Genomic DNA, 19,182 nt, shown 5'->3' with positions numbered 1-19,182 from the left:
TCCTAATAGGTAGTCTAAACCTACTCTCTTTCAATTGGAAGACATTCTTCCTCTTTGTCCTGTCACTACATGCTCTTCAAAAATGTCTTTCTGTGTTTCTTGTAAAATCCTTTCAGGTACTAAAAGGCCACAATTAGGCTACCCCAAAGTAATTTCTTTTCTAGGCTGAGTAAACCTGATTCTCCCAGCATTTTGTCAGAGCAGACGTGCTCTGTCCCTCTAATCCAGGCCCTCCTCTGGACTCACTTCCAACTTCCTGTGTTGGGACCCCAGAGCTGGATGCAGTTCCAGGTGGGGTCTCACCAGAGCAGAGTAGAGGGGCAGAATCCCCTCCCTCCCCTGCTGGCCACACTGCTTTGGCTGCAGCCCAGGACATGTTTGGCTTTCTGGGCTGGCAGTGCCCATGGCTAGGTCATGTCCAGCCTCTCACCCACCAGCACCCCCCAGTCCTGCTCACAGGGCTGCTCTTGATTTGTTCATCCCCCAGCCTTTGTTGATACTGGGAGTGTCCTGACCCATGTGCAGCACCTTGAATATGGTCTTTTTAAACCTCATGAGATTTCCATGGTCCCACTTTTCAAGCCTGTCCAGGTCCCTCTGGATGACATCCTGAACTTCAAGAATGTCAGCAGCATGCTTTACCTTGGGGTCATCAGCAAGCTTGAAGAGGTTGCTCTTGATCCATTTGTCTGTGTTACTAGTGAAGACATTGAATAGCACTGGTCCCAGTATGGACCCTAAGGGACAACACTTGTCACTGATATCTGTCGACTGAGCTATTGGCTACCACCTCTAGATGAAACCGTCCAATCCCTTTCTTATCTATCTATTAGTGCACACATAGATACTCTCCATTTTAGAGATAATGATGGGGATTGTGTCAAAGGTTTTACATAAGTCTAGATAGATAACATCTGTAGCCCTTCCCTTGTCCACTGATGGAGTCACTTCATCACAGAAAGGCCAGTTGGTCAGACAGGACTTGGCCTTGGTGAAGCCATGTTGACTGTCTCAGATCACTTCCTGTTCTCTGTCTGCCTTAGCAGAGGTTCTAGGAGGATCTGTTCTGTGATCTCCCAGGCACAGAATAGTTCTGGAGTGGTCCAGAAGTAAATTAAGTTCAAGATTCAAATTTAACTGTTCTCAGAGTTCAGGCGAGGGAAGAAATAATAATGAGAAATTGCCAGTTTCGTCAAATAAAAGCATATAGAAACATGGTTCCAACCTGGTGGAATCAGTTGGTGATTCCAACTGAATCAGGTGGTGAAAAAAGTTTGACAATGGATGTTGTTAAAGAAGAGTATAATTTCCATCCTTGCACATTCATATATTCTCTAAGTATCTATTTAAAACACTAATCATGATCTCTGCTATTTCTTACAAGAAATATTCTTTGGATACAGTTAATGCCCACCTCTTTTTGAAAATATTCCAATGCTACTTCATGTTATTTCAGTAACCAGTTGTAAGTTGACAGAAATTATTACTCTTGCAACAGGCCAGTTTTGTTTGGTAGCTTCTATAATAGAAAGGCTGTAATTCCCCTAAATTGGAAGAATGGCAGAGGATGGAACTAAGCTTTGAGTGCTGATTTAATTTAGTGGGCTTGTAGAAGATACAGTTTATTTATTACAGAGTTTTAAAGTATTGTAGTATTGTCTTGACTAACAGTTTAATGCCCTTCTTTACTGGTGTTTGGGTTTTTTCTTGCATGTAGAGGCAGAATATGGCCTTGGCAGTACCATTTCTGTATAGTTGACAGGTCTTTTAGGTTCTTGTTTGGACTCTCTTACTAGATTCTGAAATACGAATTTAGATGGTTTTTGTTTTCTGTTCTTTTCAGCAGGTAATTGCTGCCATGGAAACACAACTGTCTAATGGACCAACTTGTAATAACACAGCCCATGGTTCAGCCACCATAAACAATTGCCCATCACCAGTTGATTCTGGGAACACAGAAGACAGCAAGACCAATTTAATAGTCAACTACCTTCCACAAAACATGACACAAGAGGAACTGAAGAGTCTTTTTGGCAGCATTGGGGAGATAGAATCCTGCAAGCTTGTTAGGGACAAAATAACAGGTATGTTGGTTTTGGAGTTTTCTGTATCTTTTCATTTTTCCAAGCAGCAAACTCTCTGATGGTATATAGCAATTCTTTTAAGTAATGGAATAAAGGCAGAAGGAGCCAGTGCTGGTTAGGAACCAATGAAGGAACTTACATTAATAATTTTTTAATTATATACCCCAAAATTAAGCATATTTATTTGCATTTAAATTCAGTTACTTTGAATGCTATAAATGCTAAAACAGGACACTTAAACCTGGGCTTCAGAGTACTAGGAAGAAAGATTCACATGTGGAAAAGCAGATTGTTTATACAAAGTTTCCTTGAATTTTAATCTAACCTCACTGAAGTTAGACTTTAGTGCTTGTTGATGCAAAGCTACTTCTGCTTAGAGATGCAGGTAATGAAGCTTGTATCTTGGAAAAAGGGCAGATTATCTTACTTCACAGGTGAAGCTGCTTTTGAATTGCAGCACTTGAACAGTTTCTTTAGGATGCACACTTGAATCAGTTTATTCTCTGTGGCTTCCTTCTTATTGAGCAGTCTCTGGCTGACTTCTGTTGGCTGAGTGTTGTTTGTGTCCTCTATGGCTCTGAAAAAACAGCAGATCTTCCCACAGCAGATGACTTGTTCTTAAGACATTAGGTAGTGGAATGGGTAGATCTGTGAAGCACCCTCCTCCAGCATGGTAGTCTGGGGTATTGAAATCACTGCTTTTAGTTGATCTTGCCTGACCAAACCTTCAAGCAATCTTTGCTCTTCAGTGTGAAGATTACTGAGTGTTCCTGAGGATGCCAAAGAAACCAGATAGGGCTGATGCCACAGCTTGCTCTCTTCAGGTGAAATCTGGCTGATGGAGAAAACAAGCCTGTTTTCTTTGTAGGTAATGACTTCAATGCTTTGAAACAAAAGGTCCCTTCTGTAGATGTTTCCTGACGTCTTGTTCTGGGAGTGGAAAGATGTAACTGGTACTTCATAATGGGATGGCTATTCAAGACAGAGACAGTTCAAATTGTCTCTGTCTTGTGTATCTCACATGTTTAGCATGTTTAACTTCCTTATCAAAGTTGCTTAGGAATAACCTCAGAGGCTGCTACTTCAGGCCCACAGAAATAACCCTCAAGATCTTCATGATCAATGTTCAAATTGTCTACTTCCTTACATGATGGGTCTGATGTTCTATATGCCAGAAGCATACCATTGCTGCTACATAGTTTCAAAAGACTCCAGACCTGGTAATGGAGCTGAACTTAATTGTAGAGCGCTTGTTTCAAGGTGTGATGTTTTCTATATACAATGAAGTGATGCCAGAGAAGGATCCTGAATTTAAATTACATTCTGAGTAGCAGAGAACTCCAGAGCTGAAATCATTGGAGATAGTTTTTCTACTTTATCAGAGAGCAGCTCCTCAGCTTTGAGATACACTTTCAACTGCCAGCAAAAATGCTGCATCAGTCTTGTTCCAAAATGTTTTAGTATTATAAGTGAGATTGAGAAGTACAGTGTCTGATCTTGTAACTGCATTGGTAACAATACTTCTGATTTAAGTAGCATTAGAGCATGATAACTTTGTGTTTGTACAGGCTTAGGAGAAAGCTCTTGACTTTTAGTCCTGCTATTACTCATTTTCAGGTTTTCTTCAGAGAGTTTTGCAAAGCAAATTTTTATTTTCCTTCTAAATTCGGAATGGGGATTGTTACAAGGTTTTGTGAAGGAAGACATGTGACATGAATTTCAGATTTTTATTGGTTTAATTCCTCTGTTAAAATGTAATAATTTTTTTTGTCCTTCTTAAATTAACTGTAATGAGTGCTAGTTACTTGGTAAGTATCTTTAAATTATAAGGTTAGGGTAGCATAGAAGTTGAAACACACTTCTACACTTACAGTATCACCAAGGTCTGTTACGGCTTGTGTCTCCACCACTCTGTGCCTCCTTGTTTGCAAACACAGTGGAGTTTGGTGGCAACACATGTGGGCCAATCCAGTCCTATCCTTGGCTGGGAGTGGTACCATCCTGCAAGCTTGATGTCAAAGACTGTGTTTCACTCCATGGCCACTGTCACTGGTGGGCAAGACCAACAACAGGAAGGAAGTAACCACAGACCACTGGGACAGAGATCAACTTTTTTGCTCTAAAGAGCATCCCCTGGGGCTGTGTGTGAAGTATGATCTCTGTAGCTGTGCCCAGTTAGAAACCACAGTTCTGTCCAGAAAGCCAGAGAGTTACTCCTACCAGGATCACTGGTCCTTTCCTGAGAGAGTTATTCCTACCAGGATCACTGGGTTGCCATGGCCATGTGTTACAATACAGAGAGATTATGGCCAGTCACTGTCATCTTGACCCAAATACTCATTAGTATCCAGTGAATTTAAACCAAGTTATCTCCCACCCTGTTATTTAGTACTCTCTCTGTGATCACATCTGCAACGCTGAAGTGCACCTGCATTATCATAGAATCACAGAATGGTTTCAGTTGGATGGTACCTTAATAAGCATCTCATTCCAACCTCCCTGCCATGGGCAGGCAGACCTCCCACTAGAGGTGAAAGTGCTCTGTTTCCTTGAAGCTGTCTGAACACTTCAGTATTGAGAGGAGTTGAACTTGAAGGCCTTCCTTGTTTTTTTCCTCTGAAAACCTGTTTGAGGGGAAGGAGGCACCCTGAAGTTCATTTACTAATTTCATGTGAGCAGTTTGAAGTGCAAGTCCTGATTATTTTATTGATTTTTAGCTAGAGATTTACTTGTGAATAAAGGAGAAAGCTGATATGTGAAGGTTCCTGATGGTCATCTCCCAAGCATGCACTTCATGGGCAGAACTTTCTGTTGGGACAGCATTAGCAGATGAAAGTCTGCTTTCTGTAGTAGCAGAAAACCATTTCAAGTGTTATCAATAAGAATTAAAATAGCTGATTGCAGTTCTGTTGTTTTACTGAAGGTAAATAAATTAAATGTTGGTAGTATTGAATATTCTAGAGTGCTGAACAAGAGTCTCTCTACATGTGAGAATCCCACTGACAACAGCATCTGATAAGTGGGTCATGAATGTCACTTTATCTTCACTTGCTAACCAGTGAATCTGTCAGGAATGAGTCATCGTGCCTAGATATCTTGGAGTCTGGGTTAACTCTTACGTGCTTTTGACTAATGCAAATGTATGTCAATGCAAATTGCAAAACTACCGTGTAAATTAATTGTGCTTGTACAATAGGTAGGAGATCCTGGTCTCAACAAAGAAACGTAACTGAATTCCAGTGTGCCATTTAAGATAGCTGTTTAGTTTAGTTTTAGCGCTTCTACATATTTAAAGGCAGAAGAGGTACTATTTATTATATAATGATAACCTTTTTTGTAACCTAATGTTAAGCATGTGTGGTTACAAAAAATAAGCTAAAAGTATTCAGTATGTTAGGGAAGGGGATAAAATGGAATTAAATTTAGTTGCTGAAGATGCCCCTGGTCAAGCACTTTAAAGAGTAATGCTTTCTGCTTGCACAAGATAGATGGATTTATCATCTTTTTAAAAAATACAAGAAACAGTAATAGCTAGCGCTTAAAAAGTAAGAGACCATGGTATAGTAAACATTTTGTAGACCTACTTTTCTGAAACTTGAATATAGGTAAAAATGTGACTGTAGTCTCCTTAAAAAAATGCATTCTTTTAACTCCCACTGTCTTTAGTACAATTTCAATTGCACATGTGGAAGATTAATGCTTAATTTGCACATTGTGGAATAATCTCCCAGTTTTCAATGTGTTTGTGGCATTGTTATCTAATCTGAAACTCATGGAATATAGACTCCTTAATTTCAGAAAGCAGCTAACTCAGATGTCTTAAATTGGACAAGTGTTTGTTTTCTTGGCTTCAAAGCTCCCATACTGTTCTCTTATTAAAATAATCATATTCTCATAAAATGCAAAAGTTTTTTTTCTTTAAAAGAGAACCTGTTCATGAATAGGCTAGATTTCTTGTCTCCCTAACTGTGTTTGAACTACCAGTAATGCTTGTATATGGATTTCATTTACAGTTTAGCAAATGCTTGTTTTGTCTAGAAAGTGAGGCAGGATATGCTTAGAGACCTAGCCTGGGACTGTATTTCACATTCAAAGACCTGTGTATGAGCTGTGAAACTGGTAATATTTTTACGTTTAGTACAAGGAGACAGGTGCTCTGCACTTGAAGACTTCATAAATTCCTACTGCCTTTTATCATCTCTGCTTGAAGATAAAGAGTAAGTCCACTTTAGGACATCCTGCTGATCACTGTTACGTGGCATTTTTTCCACACTTAATCCAGCTGCCACTGTGGAGCTTACATATTTGTTGATAGTCTGATCCTCTTTACATACCTTTTTCAAAAAAATCTGGGTTCTTGTTTGTCTTGTGGTTGGCAACTATCTGTCACATTGTGGTGGTGTTTTCTTTATGGTCAGCATTATAGGCTCATGGAGTAAAATCTTCAACTTGTGTCTGTATGACCCCTTTAAAAATTTCTTAGGCAGTCTAGGTTTTTGCAGTCTAGAATACAATCCAAAGTACTGTAGTCTAGTCTACAGTACTGTGATGGAAACTCATGTAGAGGAAGGATCACATTTCTGTCTCTAACACCTGTTTCCATAAGACTAAAGCTAACAGGATGTCTTGCTTCATTTTGTAGATTTCATCCTGTCCTCTCTAAGATAATAGTTTCTCAGATACTTCTAAGTATTCTCTCATTCCTGTGTTGCACTAAGCAAAGATATAAAGTGCAGCACACAATTGAGATGTCTAGAACTGTAGTTCTAGAAAAACTGCCTGAAAGTTGAACACTTCCATAAAGTTGTTGAAGCAGCTGTGTCAACATGTTTGCAACTAATGTTTGTACAGAGTTTTAGTTCTCATGCGTGTTTTTGGTTGTGTTTCAGCAGAGCTGAAACATCTATCTCTTAGAGATGACTCTTATGCTTCCTATGACTTGTACAGCAGTCTTTGGGTAATCATGGGAAAACCTGTTTGTGTCCTCAGTGGAAGCAATACAAACTGCTGCTTGGCTGCTTGAATCTGGAACATGTGAAACTTGTTAAACTCTGTACAGTGTTAGCTCCTTCTATCATAACATTGTAAATGTTAGTGTCTGACAAAGGCTGGGCTGTTGGAAACCTTATGCCTTGTCGGTCCTATTGTATATCTAAAACTCCTGACTTTGAAAGTGATCTCAGTTGAGCCTGGGCTGCCAGTTTCTTTCAAATCTCTTGTCACTGTTGCTCTGAGCAGTCTTAGCTTTCTCTCCAGCTCAAAATCTTTCACTTCCCTTAATGGAAGTCTAATTTTAGGACATCCAAACTAACCTTGCAGGAAGATGGGGGGAAAAATATGATTGTGCTTTAATCTGAGGCTCGTAATTTGAGGCCTATTACTGCCTTAAAGATAAGGTAGGAGGCAAAGTAGATGGGTCCTACCTACAAAGTAGGTTTTCCTTTTTGTGTCCCAGAGGAAGCAGGAGGGGACAGTGTGGCATATTTGTGAAGAGGCTTAGTGTTCAGTTACTTTATTTACAGTGTAGAAAGTTTTAAGCATTCCCATGACCAAAAAGGAAGAAAATTTTGAGGTAGGGCAATGGGTAGCAGGAGTTTCAGGTACTTCCTCATATAGTATGAGTGCCTGATACAGAGTGGACCACATGAATGTATAGAGCACAACAACTTCATGTTTCAAGAGAGGCTTGCTATTTTTGTTAAACTCTTCAGCTCTTTTTCCTTGTTAGCCTTTACTCCCAATGTGTTTGTTTGCAGTTCTATATCACTCTAATGCATCAGATGTTTTTGCAAGGTTTTGTGCACTTGGCTGGAGAGTAGAGTAATTGAGCAGCTAAAGAAAGAACTAGTTGAAACGGTCTGCTCTTTTGTGGTGTGCTGAGTCCATGATATGCAGGGATGCTTGGTAACTGCTGCTAGGTGGTGTGCTGAAATGAGTGAGTTTTTGTCAGCCTGAAGTTCCTTATTAAGGCAGGGTTGTGGACAAAAGGTGCTGCCTGGAAAAATGTGTCTTGCCAGTAGAATGTGTTGTGCTAAACTTTACTAAAATGTGAAATTAAGAATAGAAACTAAATGGGATTGGAGGCAAATTTCTGTTTATATGAATTAATATATATTTATGTGTGGTGACTGACTGCTCTGTGGAGCATCTTGCTCAAGACTTTGAAGCACAGGTCTTCTGGGGACAAGGAGGGTTGATCTTAAAATCACCTTTTTAATTTTCAAGTTTGTTTTGAACTCTGCAGTGTTAAAATGAAGTTTGTGGTGTGGCCTAGGGACTTGGTGAATTATAGCATAAAATTAATAAAGTGATTTTGAACTTTGTGTGCTTGTTGGAGAAAAGTGCAGCAGCAGAGTATTGGCTTACTTAGCTAGCTTGGGTGCTTGAAGTACTATCCTAGAGGGATAATCCTGGAAGAGTTAAGTTTCAAACAAGCCTTCTGTGTGGATCCAGAGCACAACTAATGTCTTAAATCTGGTGAGCAGTTTTAATTAAATGATCTTTAAGGTTCCTTCCAACCCAGGCAATTCTGTGGTGTTTTATACTTCTGATTGCTGTTTAATACTACTAAAAAGTAGCAGCATTTACTGTACCTTTTCATAGTAAATGACATAATTGATTGCACTTCACATGTCTCCTTCAAATGAGTCATGTAAACAGGTGAGGATGAAGGAAATTGTTTCACCTTGTATTACTTAAGATAGCACTTAATTGTCTTTGTACTGTCATATGACTTTCACTGTTACTCAGGCACAACACTGTTTTGACCTTTCAGAAGTTTACATGCTTTGTTTTTACAAGTAAAAGAGGTAGAAAAGACCTGTTTGACTAAACCTGCCAGGGATTCACACATAGGCTAACTTTGTGGAAACAAGCTGTTTTTAAAATTATTATTCGTCATATATTTACCTGAATTAATGAGCTGATCTCGATATATAGCATAAGCAAGAACTTGATGTTTTAAAAAATTTAACTCTTTTTATATTACTAAATATAATTAGGGACCTTTCTGATCACTATATCACTTTGCTTTTCAGCAAACACTGGGCTTTTTGATGCAGATAATTGTGGTTTACATTTTCTTGCAGTTTTCTGCAATTACCATTCACTTTTGTCAATGGTTGCCATAACTGACAAGAAGCCTTTGAAAGCAATAAAGTTTGCAAACTGGCATTGGTCCTGTAGTGATGTGGACTATCTTTTGTGCTTGTAGGTAAGGTTTTGTTTCCACACTGGGAGTCCCAGGCTGCCAGTTTGGTGTATCTTACACTGTTTACTCTTTCATACATGCATGTTGGTATATGTTGCTGTTACACCTTAGTAATCCTGAGCCAGGTGTTTGATTCTAGTGGAAGCTAGTGTGTGAGAGAGATCTCTTGTACCTGAAGTTCTTAGAATATAACTGCTTTTCAGGGTAACTGTGCTGTGAGATTAGAGCAGAGTATTTATAATAACAAAGGTAAATTTCAGTGATGTCTACCTCAGTTTGAGTAGTGATCTAAGTGACCTGCACACACTGAAGCTCTTTCACTCCAAGGATGTCACGTGGATTATAGGGACCTGGATACCCTACAGAAAGTAGATACTTCTTCTCAGCCTCCACAAGCTGAGTGCTAGGTAATAAGACTTCAAGCTGCAGATGGTTCCAACAGGTTCATGATTGATCCATTATGTATTGAAGTAGCTAGTATATTGTGTTACAGAAGCAAGACCTTAAAATACATGCAAGGAACTTTCTGCCTGCATCTGTTTATTTTCTATAAAATATATGTGTATGTACATTTGATATTCTTTTATCATGGTACTTCAGCTGGCAGCTCTTGCTGTGAAAATTTGCCAGACTCCCATTATGGTTTTCTGTAGAAGAGGGCTTAATTTACTATTCTCTATGGAATTTTTCCTCTTGGAGTATGTAAAGTCAGAGTGGAAATAGAAAGCTGCAGAATGCCACAGAAGATAACTGTGCTTTTAGTGACCTAATACTTTAATCCACAGTAAAGAGAAAATAATTGAGAGGGCTCAGATACTGTATTTCATGTTAGGATTCCTTTAATATTTTTTTGTAAATCTACTAATTCCCACAGTTATCAAGGACACAGCCATGTTATCTTCAAGATTTCTGCACTGTTGACCAGTTGTTGAAATTACTTTGGTTTTACTTTTGCTTATTTCAGGTATTTAGCATAATTTACTAAAATGGAAGGGCATTTGTAATCTGAATTATTTCCTGTCTTCTGAGTTTCTGGATCTTTTGTAGATAGGGTTTTTTTATATTCTTTGTGGCAGCTGTGGCTTTGTGCATGTTAAACCAAGGCTCTTTGAAATGTCCTTGGAGCTGCTCAATGATTAGGAAGTCTTGTATCTGCAGTAAGATGCATTGATTATTTCAGTTCCCCACTCTTCCCCACCTCCTTCTAAACCAAAGTCGAGTTTACTTACAGAAGAAATTTTCTGTGTTCATGTACAAATTGCTGTGGAGACGTAGTTCAGCTTCAAATAACAAAAACTTCAGCTTTTCTCAGTGTAATTTTTTTTCCTATGTTCATTTAGCAACTGCAAAAGGAAAATGCTTTTTCCAGCTACTTACTATTGCAGATTAGTAGTTGTTCTTGTTTGCTAATAACAGCTGTTAAAACTGAAAAAAAAAAATGTTCCCCTTGGACATAATTTCAAGCAGATATATCTTGAGTTGACAATTAGGACCTACACTAGGGAAGGAAATTATGTTTTGAGGACAATTTATAATTTTTCTACACTTTTTTATTCATCAGTAAACACCAGAAAAAAAACCAAAAATAAGCATGTGATTGAAAGTAATACTGGAAGTTAACGTATGGAAAACCTATTTCCCTGGAGCAGGGAAATATTTTTCAAACATAGGATCATGGTGCATTTCAGGATTTCTTTCAAAACTCTGAGATTAAGTAGCAGATAAAAACCTGGACAAAAACCCAGAACAAAACAACCATTCCAAAATATTATGTGTTTTTGTGAAGAAGTTTGGGAAAAGAATTTATGTTCAAGTGTGTCCTGGTTTTGGCTGGGAGAGAGTTCCTTTGTTGAGTTGAGTTGAGCAATAGGTTGAGTTCTGTGCTTTGAAATCGGTATGAAAATAATTTTGATAATACACTGATGGTTTGGCTATTGCTGAGCAGTGTTTACGTAGAATTAAGTACTCTTCAGTGTTTCATGCTCTGCCAGTAAGCAGGTGTGGGAGCATAGCCGGGTCAGAGACCTGAACTGGCCAACAATGTATTCCATACCTCACACCCAGATAATAAACTGGGGGAGTTACCTGAAATGGGGGGTGCTCACAGTTCAGGGACAGGATTTGGTATAAGCCAGTGGATGAGTAGTTTTTTTGTGTATCACTTGTTTTCCTTGGGGTTTCCCTGCTTTCTTATTTCCTTTTATTAATAGTATTACATGTTACCTTGTTTCAGTTACTAAACTGGTCTTCACTGGTGAGCTTTTTTTTTTTTTAATTCTTCTCCCCTTTTCATCCGGGATGTGAGGGAGGTGTGTTTTCACTTGTGGCTGTGTGTTCTTAGTTGCCAGCTGGGTTTAAACCAAAACAAAGTGTTATGCCAGTTTTTAGCTTGGTTGAGCACATTACCACAGATTTTGAAACATTCCCCAGGAGTAGAACAAATTGCTTTACATCCACTTGCTTAAGGTGACCAGGTGGATTTAATAAGGCTGAATATTTAGCACTGCTGGCTGTATTCCTGACAAGGAGTAAATTGACTGCAAAGGACAACACTGTGATGCCTGGAACATGTTACTACTAATTGTGGTAAAAATTAAAGGGTATAGCTAACTTTCAGGAAAGTATTTGGTTTTGGAAGTTCCATGGTATTCTTTCACCTTGGAGTGGTAAGAATCTTCTCCTTGTTATATTACGAGCTAGTTGGTAAAAAAGTCTGGGTGTCTAGTTCAGTCTTCATTATTTCAAGTAGTTTGTGGTTGGTCACTTATGTTTGATCCCAAGGCAGTAGTGGGCATGATTCTCAGTGTTCCTTCTCCTGTAGTGTCCTTAAGCATTTCCTGTTTCTTTTGCTTGTACCACAGCATGCACCTTTCCATGTAGTTCCTGCTTTCAACCACATTTTCTGGTGCTGAGATTTTCTGTATGGACATGGTGGATCTCTGTTAATAACTTTCAGCTGATGTCTCTTCTGGCTTGCTGAACATCTTTCATCATGTAATGTTTAGCATCCATGGTACTCCCCAACCACGAATTTTCTCCTCCTACTGCAGGGAAGAACCAGAGCTGCACCATCACTTTTGTATCCAGCAACAACAGGCTTGTGTTGATGAAACGCCAGATGATGATGTCCTCACATGGATGGCACCAAATTAATAAAGAGTCGAACTTGGTTGAGATCACAATCTACTTACTGTGTGTCAAATACTTTGATCAGTGTTTGATCCTTTTAATTTGATCTTCAACTTTCATTATTCCAGATTTAGAGCGATAGCTGAGAAATGGTTTGGGAGACAGGCACTGAAGTATCAAATACTGAAATCTAGTAGTGATCATAGTAGAGATGTTTTCTTACAAGCTGCCCTGCCTCATCTGCTCAGTGATGTATGAATTATGTGCTCAGTAAATAGAATTCATCTGCTAGAACTATAAGCAAACTGAAATTAAATTAGGGGTTGCTCAATGACTTATGCAGGTTCTCTTATTTTGCTAAGCTGCTTTTAAAGTTCAGTTCAAGCCTTAATGCAAACTAAAATACAGATTGAAACTTGAACAGTAATTTACATTGAGAGTAAATAGAAAGGTTGATGGTATCCTCTACTTACGCATATAGCTCTTCTTGTTAGTCATGTAGGAAGTTTCAGATACAGTGGTACACTTAATTGAGTTTTATGTCTGAGCATGTGCTCCTAGCCTTATTCAGTGTCAAGATAATAATGTGGTAGTCTCCGTGGCATTAATCCAAGATAAGGCAACTTTTTGTAAAAGAGCTTGACCTTGTCTTGGCTCACAAGTCATCTGTGGGGTTGTCACTCTGCAGGATCAGTCTAGCAAATTGTAGAGCATTCTGATGTCTTAAATTGCAAATCCACACAGACAAAAGGATTGAATGTTTCATACTTCTATATCTGAAACCCTGTTGAACTTTTCATGCTTCTGAAGTTGGGCTGGAGTCTAGTAGTATTATCTTTTCTGTGGCCAAGCTGTCTTGCTCTCAGGACAACATAGACTACTACTTGCAGCTTTTAGGTTGATCTTTACATAATTCTGTGGGTTTTCTCTAGTTCTACTTTTGTTTTTATGTACTGGTCATGGAACACATCTTCACTCCGAAATTTTAGGAGAGTTTCAAAAATTATCTGAGTCCATGAGATTAATTCTAATGACAGCTTCATATATGGTCTTCGTATGTTGTCATGGATGTTTCTTTTAACAGCCTTCTTCCACTAGTGCATACAACCTTTGGAGTGATGAAAGGCAGAATAAAACCTAACTTGACTTGATCCTGATTTCAAAAATACAAAGCTGGCTTTTCCTTACACTAGTTTATGGGATCTTTGCCAATTAACTTCATACACTGAGACAGAAGTTTATGGCTTTAAGCACAATGTAATTTTTTGAAAGCAGTGCTTGTAAAATGACCACTTAGAGGCTGGAATCAGAAAATACACTACTGTTCACTAGAAAATAGACTAGTCTCTTTCAGTCAAAGTCTGGATGACAGTTTTTGGAGGAGTTAAGCACTGAAGGCAGTGTATGTAGCTCATTACAGCTGAACTGTGTTCTTCACTGTAATATTGATGCAAATAGTATGTCTGTCATACTACAACAATGTGTCAAACTACAACAATGTCCCATTTGGGGTTTTTTTCAAGACAGTTTTTTTTACTTGTGATTTCTGCTGTGGTATTGAAGTTCCAACTGGTTATATTCCTATAACTTAGTCTTTTGCAGTAAGATCAGTTTTGCAGAAGTTGAAATAGTCTGATACGTCTGAAGTGATGGTATGCTGACTATTGTAGAAAAAACCAATATTTAAATGTATGCTTATCAATAATTTTTCGTTGTCCTGTGGAAATGTATGAATGTATTAATTGCTATTCACACTTCTGATTTTCCAGATTATGATTAGTCTGTGCTTAGCTTTTGTATTAGACCTTGAAAATTGTTTTATACCTTAGTGGTTTGTATTAATTTTAAGATGTATTATTAATGAAGTTGTAAATGTTTTGGGGTTTTTTTTTTGTTCTTTTTTTTTGTTGTTGTTGTTATTTTATATGCCTTTTGGGATGGTCATTTGTGACAGTTTTGGGTTTTCTTTTCCAAACTTTAGTTAGTTTATTCAATTAGTGGGGCTCCTTTTCTTACATTACTTTTACCTGATGATGAGAACTTGAAACAACAACTCTCCTTGCTCCTTAAAATGAACAAGTACATTTCATAGAACTCATTCAGTCTTCTTTGATCAGTACATTCTGAAGAGGTTTTTAGAGCTTGACTGATTCTAGAATTTGTTATTACTCTGTGTTTTGTGGAAAAAAATATTACCTGATACTGTTAATTATTTGTTTTGATTGACCTTCAGACATTACAGGAATGTTTAAGAATTCCAGTCAAGATGCAGGATTATCTGGGTACTCTGGTAATGTAATCAACAATTGCATTCGAAAGTTACCTCGCTCAGCCCTTTAACTGGGTACTCCATAGCTCTGATGGGAAACGGCAGTCAAGGACTCCCTCCTGTGGTGTGTGTCCCAGACTTTCAGAATAATTGTACTGAACTGTCAAAAGCTCTTCTGGTTCATGTGGGTAGAAAGTGTGTTGAAATTATGCAACTGGTTGAATGTGGGAAGAAACACAGGAAGGGAAGCTCTTCTAGCGCTGAATTTCAGCACCTGCTAGTTATCTAGTAGTACTACCATTGTATACTAGTGAAGCATTGTTGGAGGGGAAAAAAGGTACCAGCTGTGTGCTCAAGCAAACGAGTTTTTCAGCACTGGCTCAAGATTCTGCCAGGGATATAAGCTTCTCAGATATGCATGTAGGAAAATTATCTTCAGCAGCAGCTATTTAGAGAGGGAAATCATGAGAACACAGGTTTAGAAGATGGCTGGGCAGCAGAAGGTGTCAGGACCAGGCTTTATATAGGCCAGAAATGTCTAGGGTCAAACCTGTTGAAATTTCTGGCCAAAAAAACCTTCAGAGAAGACCTAGTAGAATACCAAGATGCTTTAATGAAATAAAGCACCGTATTAGTCAGTTGCTGTCTAATCATGGTCTAATAGCCATTCATCTTAGGAGCTGTAAAACTGCAGGACTACTGAAAAGGCAGCATTTAAGTTCACTGTGCATTTGTGAGGAACTCCACCTCTTTTGAAAGGGCTTATTTAACTACTGTTAGGTTAAAAGTTGTATTCGTCTACCTTTCAAGTCTTACTTTTAATGTATAGTACATAGTTATTGAACACTTCCATGCAAAATGAACAGTTCAGATAACCAAACTCTTAGAAATATAAAATAGTTTGTTTTGGAAGGAAAAATGAAAGGTTATCTAAGAAGGGACACTTTCCCCTAGAACAGGTTATTCAAAGCCTCATCCAGACTGTCCTTGAAGTTGTCTAGGGATAGGGCATCCACAGTTTCTCTGGGAGACCTGTTCTGGTGTCTCACCATACTCACAGTAAAGCATTGCTTTCTTATAACTGATCTAAATTATCCCTCTTCCAGTTTAAAGCCATTCCCCCGTGTCCTATCACTATATGCCTTTGTAAAATGTCACTTTCCAGCTCTCTTTTAGGCTCCTTTTAGGTACTGGAAGCTGTTGTAAGATCTCTCCAGAACCTTCTGGAGGCAGAACAAATGCAGTTCTTTTAGCTCATCCTCACAGGAGAGGTGCTGTGGAATTGCTCCCCTGCTGGCCACACTGCTTTAGATTCAGCACATGACATGTTTGGCTTTCTGGGCTATGAGTGGCCATGGCTGGGTCATGTCCAACCCTTTCATCCAGCAGAGCCCCCACATCCTCTTCAGCAGGGCTGTACTTACCCCATTCTCTGCCCACCTTGTCTTTATCCTTGGTATTGCCCCAACCCAGGTGTGGACCTTGCACTTGGCCTTATTGAACTTCATGAGGTCGTCACAGATGTATGCACCTTTCAAGCTGTCCCAGTCCCTCTGGATGGCATCCCTTCCCCCAAGTGTATCTATGGTGCCATGCAGTTCAGTGTTGTCAGCAAACTTGCCAAGGTGCCCTTGATCCCATTGTCCATGTTGGCGGCAGAGTGAAACAGGGCCAGTCCCAATAGTGACCCCATGTGAATACTATTTGCTGCTTGTCCTTGGTGTCCACTTGGGCAGTGAGACATTGACTGCAACTCTTTAAGTGTGAACATCCAGCCAATTCCTCAGCCACCACTGAATCCTTATTTCTCCAGCTGACAGACAAGAATGTTGTGTAGGACAGTATCAAATGCTCTGCTTAGCTGCGGGTAGATGACATCAGTAATTCTTTACTCATCCACCAACACTTCAACCCTATTGTAGAAGACACCAAATTTGTCTGGCATAATTTGCCCTTAGTGAAACCATGCTGGCTGTTGTCATCTCGGTTTTCCTTGTGTCTTACTGTAATTGGAGGATCTGCTTCATGATCTCATGCTCAGAGATGAGACTGACGAGCCTATAGTTCCCCTACTGTAATTATTTCCCTTTTTGAAAATGGAGGTTATGTTTCCCCTTCTCCACTTAGGGGGAACGTCATCAGACTGCCACAGCTTCTCAAATATCGTGGATAGTGGTTTAGCCATTTCCTCTGCCAGTTCCCTCAGGAACACCCGTGGATGTATCTGACTAGGTCTTATGGACTTCTGCACCTTAAGGTTCCTTCAGTGGTTTTGAGCTGGATGCATTTGCACAGTAAGTGGTTCTTCATTGTCCCAGTCCCTTCTTTGTCTTCTATGACTTGGGCAGTGTGGCTGGAGCACTTGCTGGTGAAGACTGAGAAAAGAAAAGTTTCAGTATCCCTCAGAGTTTTCTATATCCTTGATAATCAGGTCATCTTCCTGTTCGAGAGAGGGTTCACATTTTCCCTAACCTTTTCTTTCACCAGCTTTCTATGTAGATGCTTTTCTTGTTTGCCTTGACATCCCTGGTTAGATTTAATTCTTTAGCTTTCAGAGAAGGTTCTATCCTGCTTCAAGGAATGTTGCTGTTACCTTTAAAAACAAAACATTAAAAATGGATAAGCATCACCTCTGTTCCATCTACTTTACATGACCTCTTTTCTGTCTGGATAGTGTCTATTTGTTCTGAATATTGAGCGGCAGAGGATTTTCTTCAGGCTTTTGTGTGCATTGTTTATAGTTTATAGAAAACACGAAACCACTTGGATAACATACAACTAGTTTATTTGTGGTTCTTCTCTGATAAGTATTTTGAATTAGCCTGTGTATTTTTGAAGCTAAAAAAAAGTCATCTTTTAAAACAAAATTGTAAATGCAGAAGCACTGTGACCATAGCTATGATTTCCTGCTTACTTATTTCAACTTGAAACTTCCTTGGTCTTTTGGTGATAGGTGCCTGTGAAGTCTGTCTGCTTTTCTTTCCTAAATATTGAATCAGTCTGTTCATTACATGTTTTTTAATAGTAAATTACTTCATTTATGCTTTCTAGTGCGCACTTGGATGTCCCATCTGTGTCTTGAGCAGTCTGATTAGACTGATTAGAATTAAATTGTAAGAAATAACTTTTTGCCCTTGCCCTTCAAAATCCATTCTATATATTTGCTGTGGTGCCATTCAGACTCTTGAGTATCTCCATGAACGAAGACTTTACAACCCCTCTGGTTGCCTGTTTTCAGTGTTCTACCACTGTCATGGTGAAAGCTTTTCTTTAATTGTAAAATCATAGAATAAAATTGCATAAAGTATTTCAGACTTGTTCTGAATAAATTACTGTGTTTTTTAGTGCACCTTCCTAGGCTAGTGTCCTAATATTTATCAAGTTCAACTCAGAGAATGTCTCCAGACAATGGTCATGAACTGAATTCTTTGTAACCGCTGGGTAAGCTCTTTGTCTGTAGCAGTTGGGGTGTTTTTTATATGAAAAGCAGAACACATCAACAGAGAGGGATAGGAGAAATAATTTTTTCCCATCTTTTTCTGATAGATCTGTAATGAGTGTTACATTGGAAACATCCTATATGAAATTGCTTTCACTTTGAGATTCTAACACCTTTTTTGGTTCTATTTTAAAAGGGCTTCTCAGGAGTTTAATAACAACACAGTGACATCACATAAAATGAATACACAAAAAGAGAGATTCCTCTTTTTTGGAGATGCTATTGGGAAGAGTCTCTGCAGCCAGTGTAGACAGTGGGAGTGATGGAGGTGACAGGCACAGAAACTGCTCTGCTGTACTCAAACTAATAAGTAAAAAGGCTTCTAGGTTTAGAAACATGGCAGTATCTAAGCAGAGCTGTAAATGAATACAGAAATGCTTTTGGGTATTTCCATATGGTTTGTTACAGAAGCATGACAAATTGCTGAGGCTAAAGGCATTGAAGATCATGGAGTCTAACCTCCTGCTCAGAGCAGGGTTCTCTAGAGTAGATGCTTAGTCTTCTTTCTTGCTGGGGCTTGGATCCTCTGGTAACGTGTGTATTAACCTGTTCATGGATCCGTCTAGAGAATTTATGTTTGCCTGAGGTGTTTTGAGGAGGAGATGTGAGAGAATGGAAGTAGCTTTGGGGAGTGGTCTGGTGGTGTCCTCTGGCCTTTGCTGCCGTGGTGGGCATAATAGCTGCAAAATTTTAAATGCCAGTAATGATGGGCTAGTTAGTAAACCTTTTAATTAAGTGAAATATTTCCTGTTGTTTTTTTGCATTACATACTGTTAAATGCATAGGGTATTGATACCACACAAGAATTTGATAAAGCATGAGTTTCATTATATCTTTTTTGGAAAATAAATGAACATGCCATTTGTGCTTTATGAAATGTTGGTTGTCATTTTATATTGTTGTGTACCCAAGCTAATCATTCTAACTAGCATTTTGTAAGTTAGATATGTCAGATGCTTCCCTATGGCTTGTTGACAATTTTATTTTACCT

The 19,182-nt window shown here is 38.8% G+C and overlaps 1 protein-coding gene across 26 annotated transcripts in view; it reads left to right on the top strand.

Moving 5' to 3' along the window:
• The window catches only part of ELAVL2 (ELAV like RNA binding protein 2), an 80,627-nt gene that overhangs the window by 41,920 nt on the left and 19,525 nt on the right, over positions 1-19,182 (top strand). For 18 of the 26 annotated variants that reach the window (XM_030258548.4, XM_072922468.1, XM_072922467.1 and 15 more), the window contains one exon: positions 1,844-2,084. In XM_030258548.4, coding sequence (XP_030114408.4) covers positions 1,859-2,084 — 226 coding nt within the window. In that variant the 5' untranslated portion in view covers positions 1,844-1,858. The remainder of the gene's footprint in view (positions 1-1,843; positions 2,085-19,182) is intronic. The other 8 variants (XM_041711395.2, XM_072922482.1, XM_072922483.1 and 5 more) reach the window with 1 other exon arrangement.

Source organism: Taeniopygia guttata, chromosome Z (assembly GCF_048771995.1).
Source record: "Taeniopygia guttata chromosome Z, bTaeGut7.mat, whole genome shotgun sequence".
NCBI classification, from domain to species: domain Eukaryota; kingdom Metazoa; phylum Chordata; class Aves; order Passeriformes; family Estrildidae; genus Taeniopygia; species Taeniopygia guttata.
Note: the sequence above shows the minus strand (reverse complement) of the source record. Positions and strands in the feature narration are given on the sequence as shown.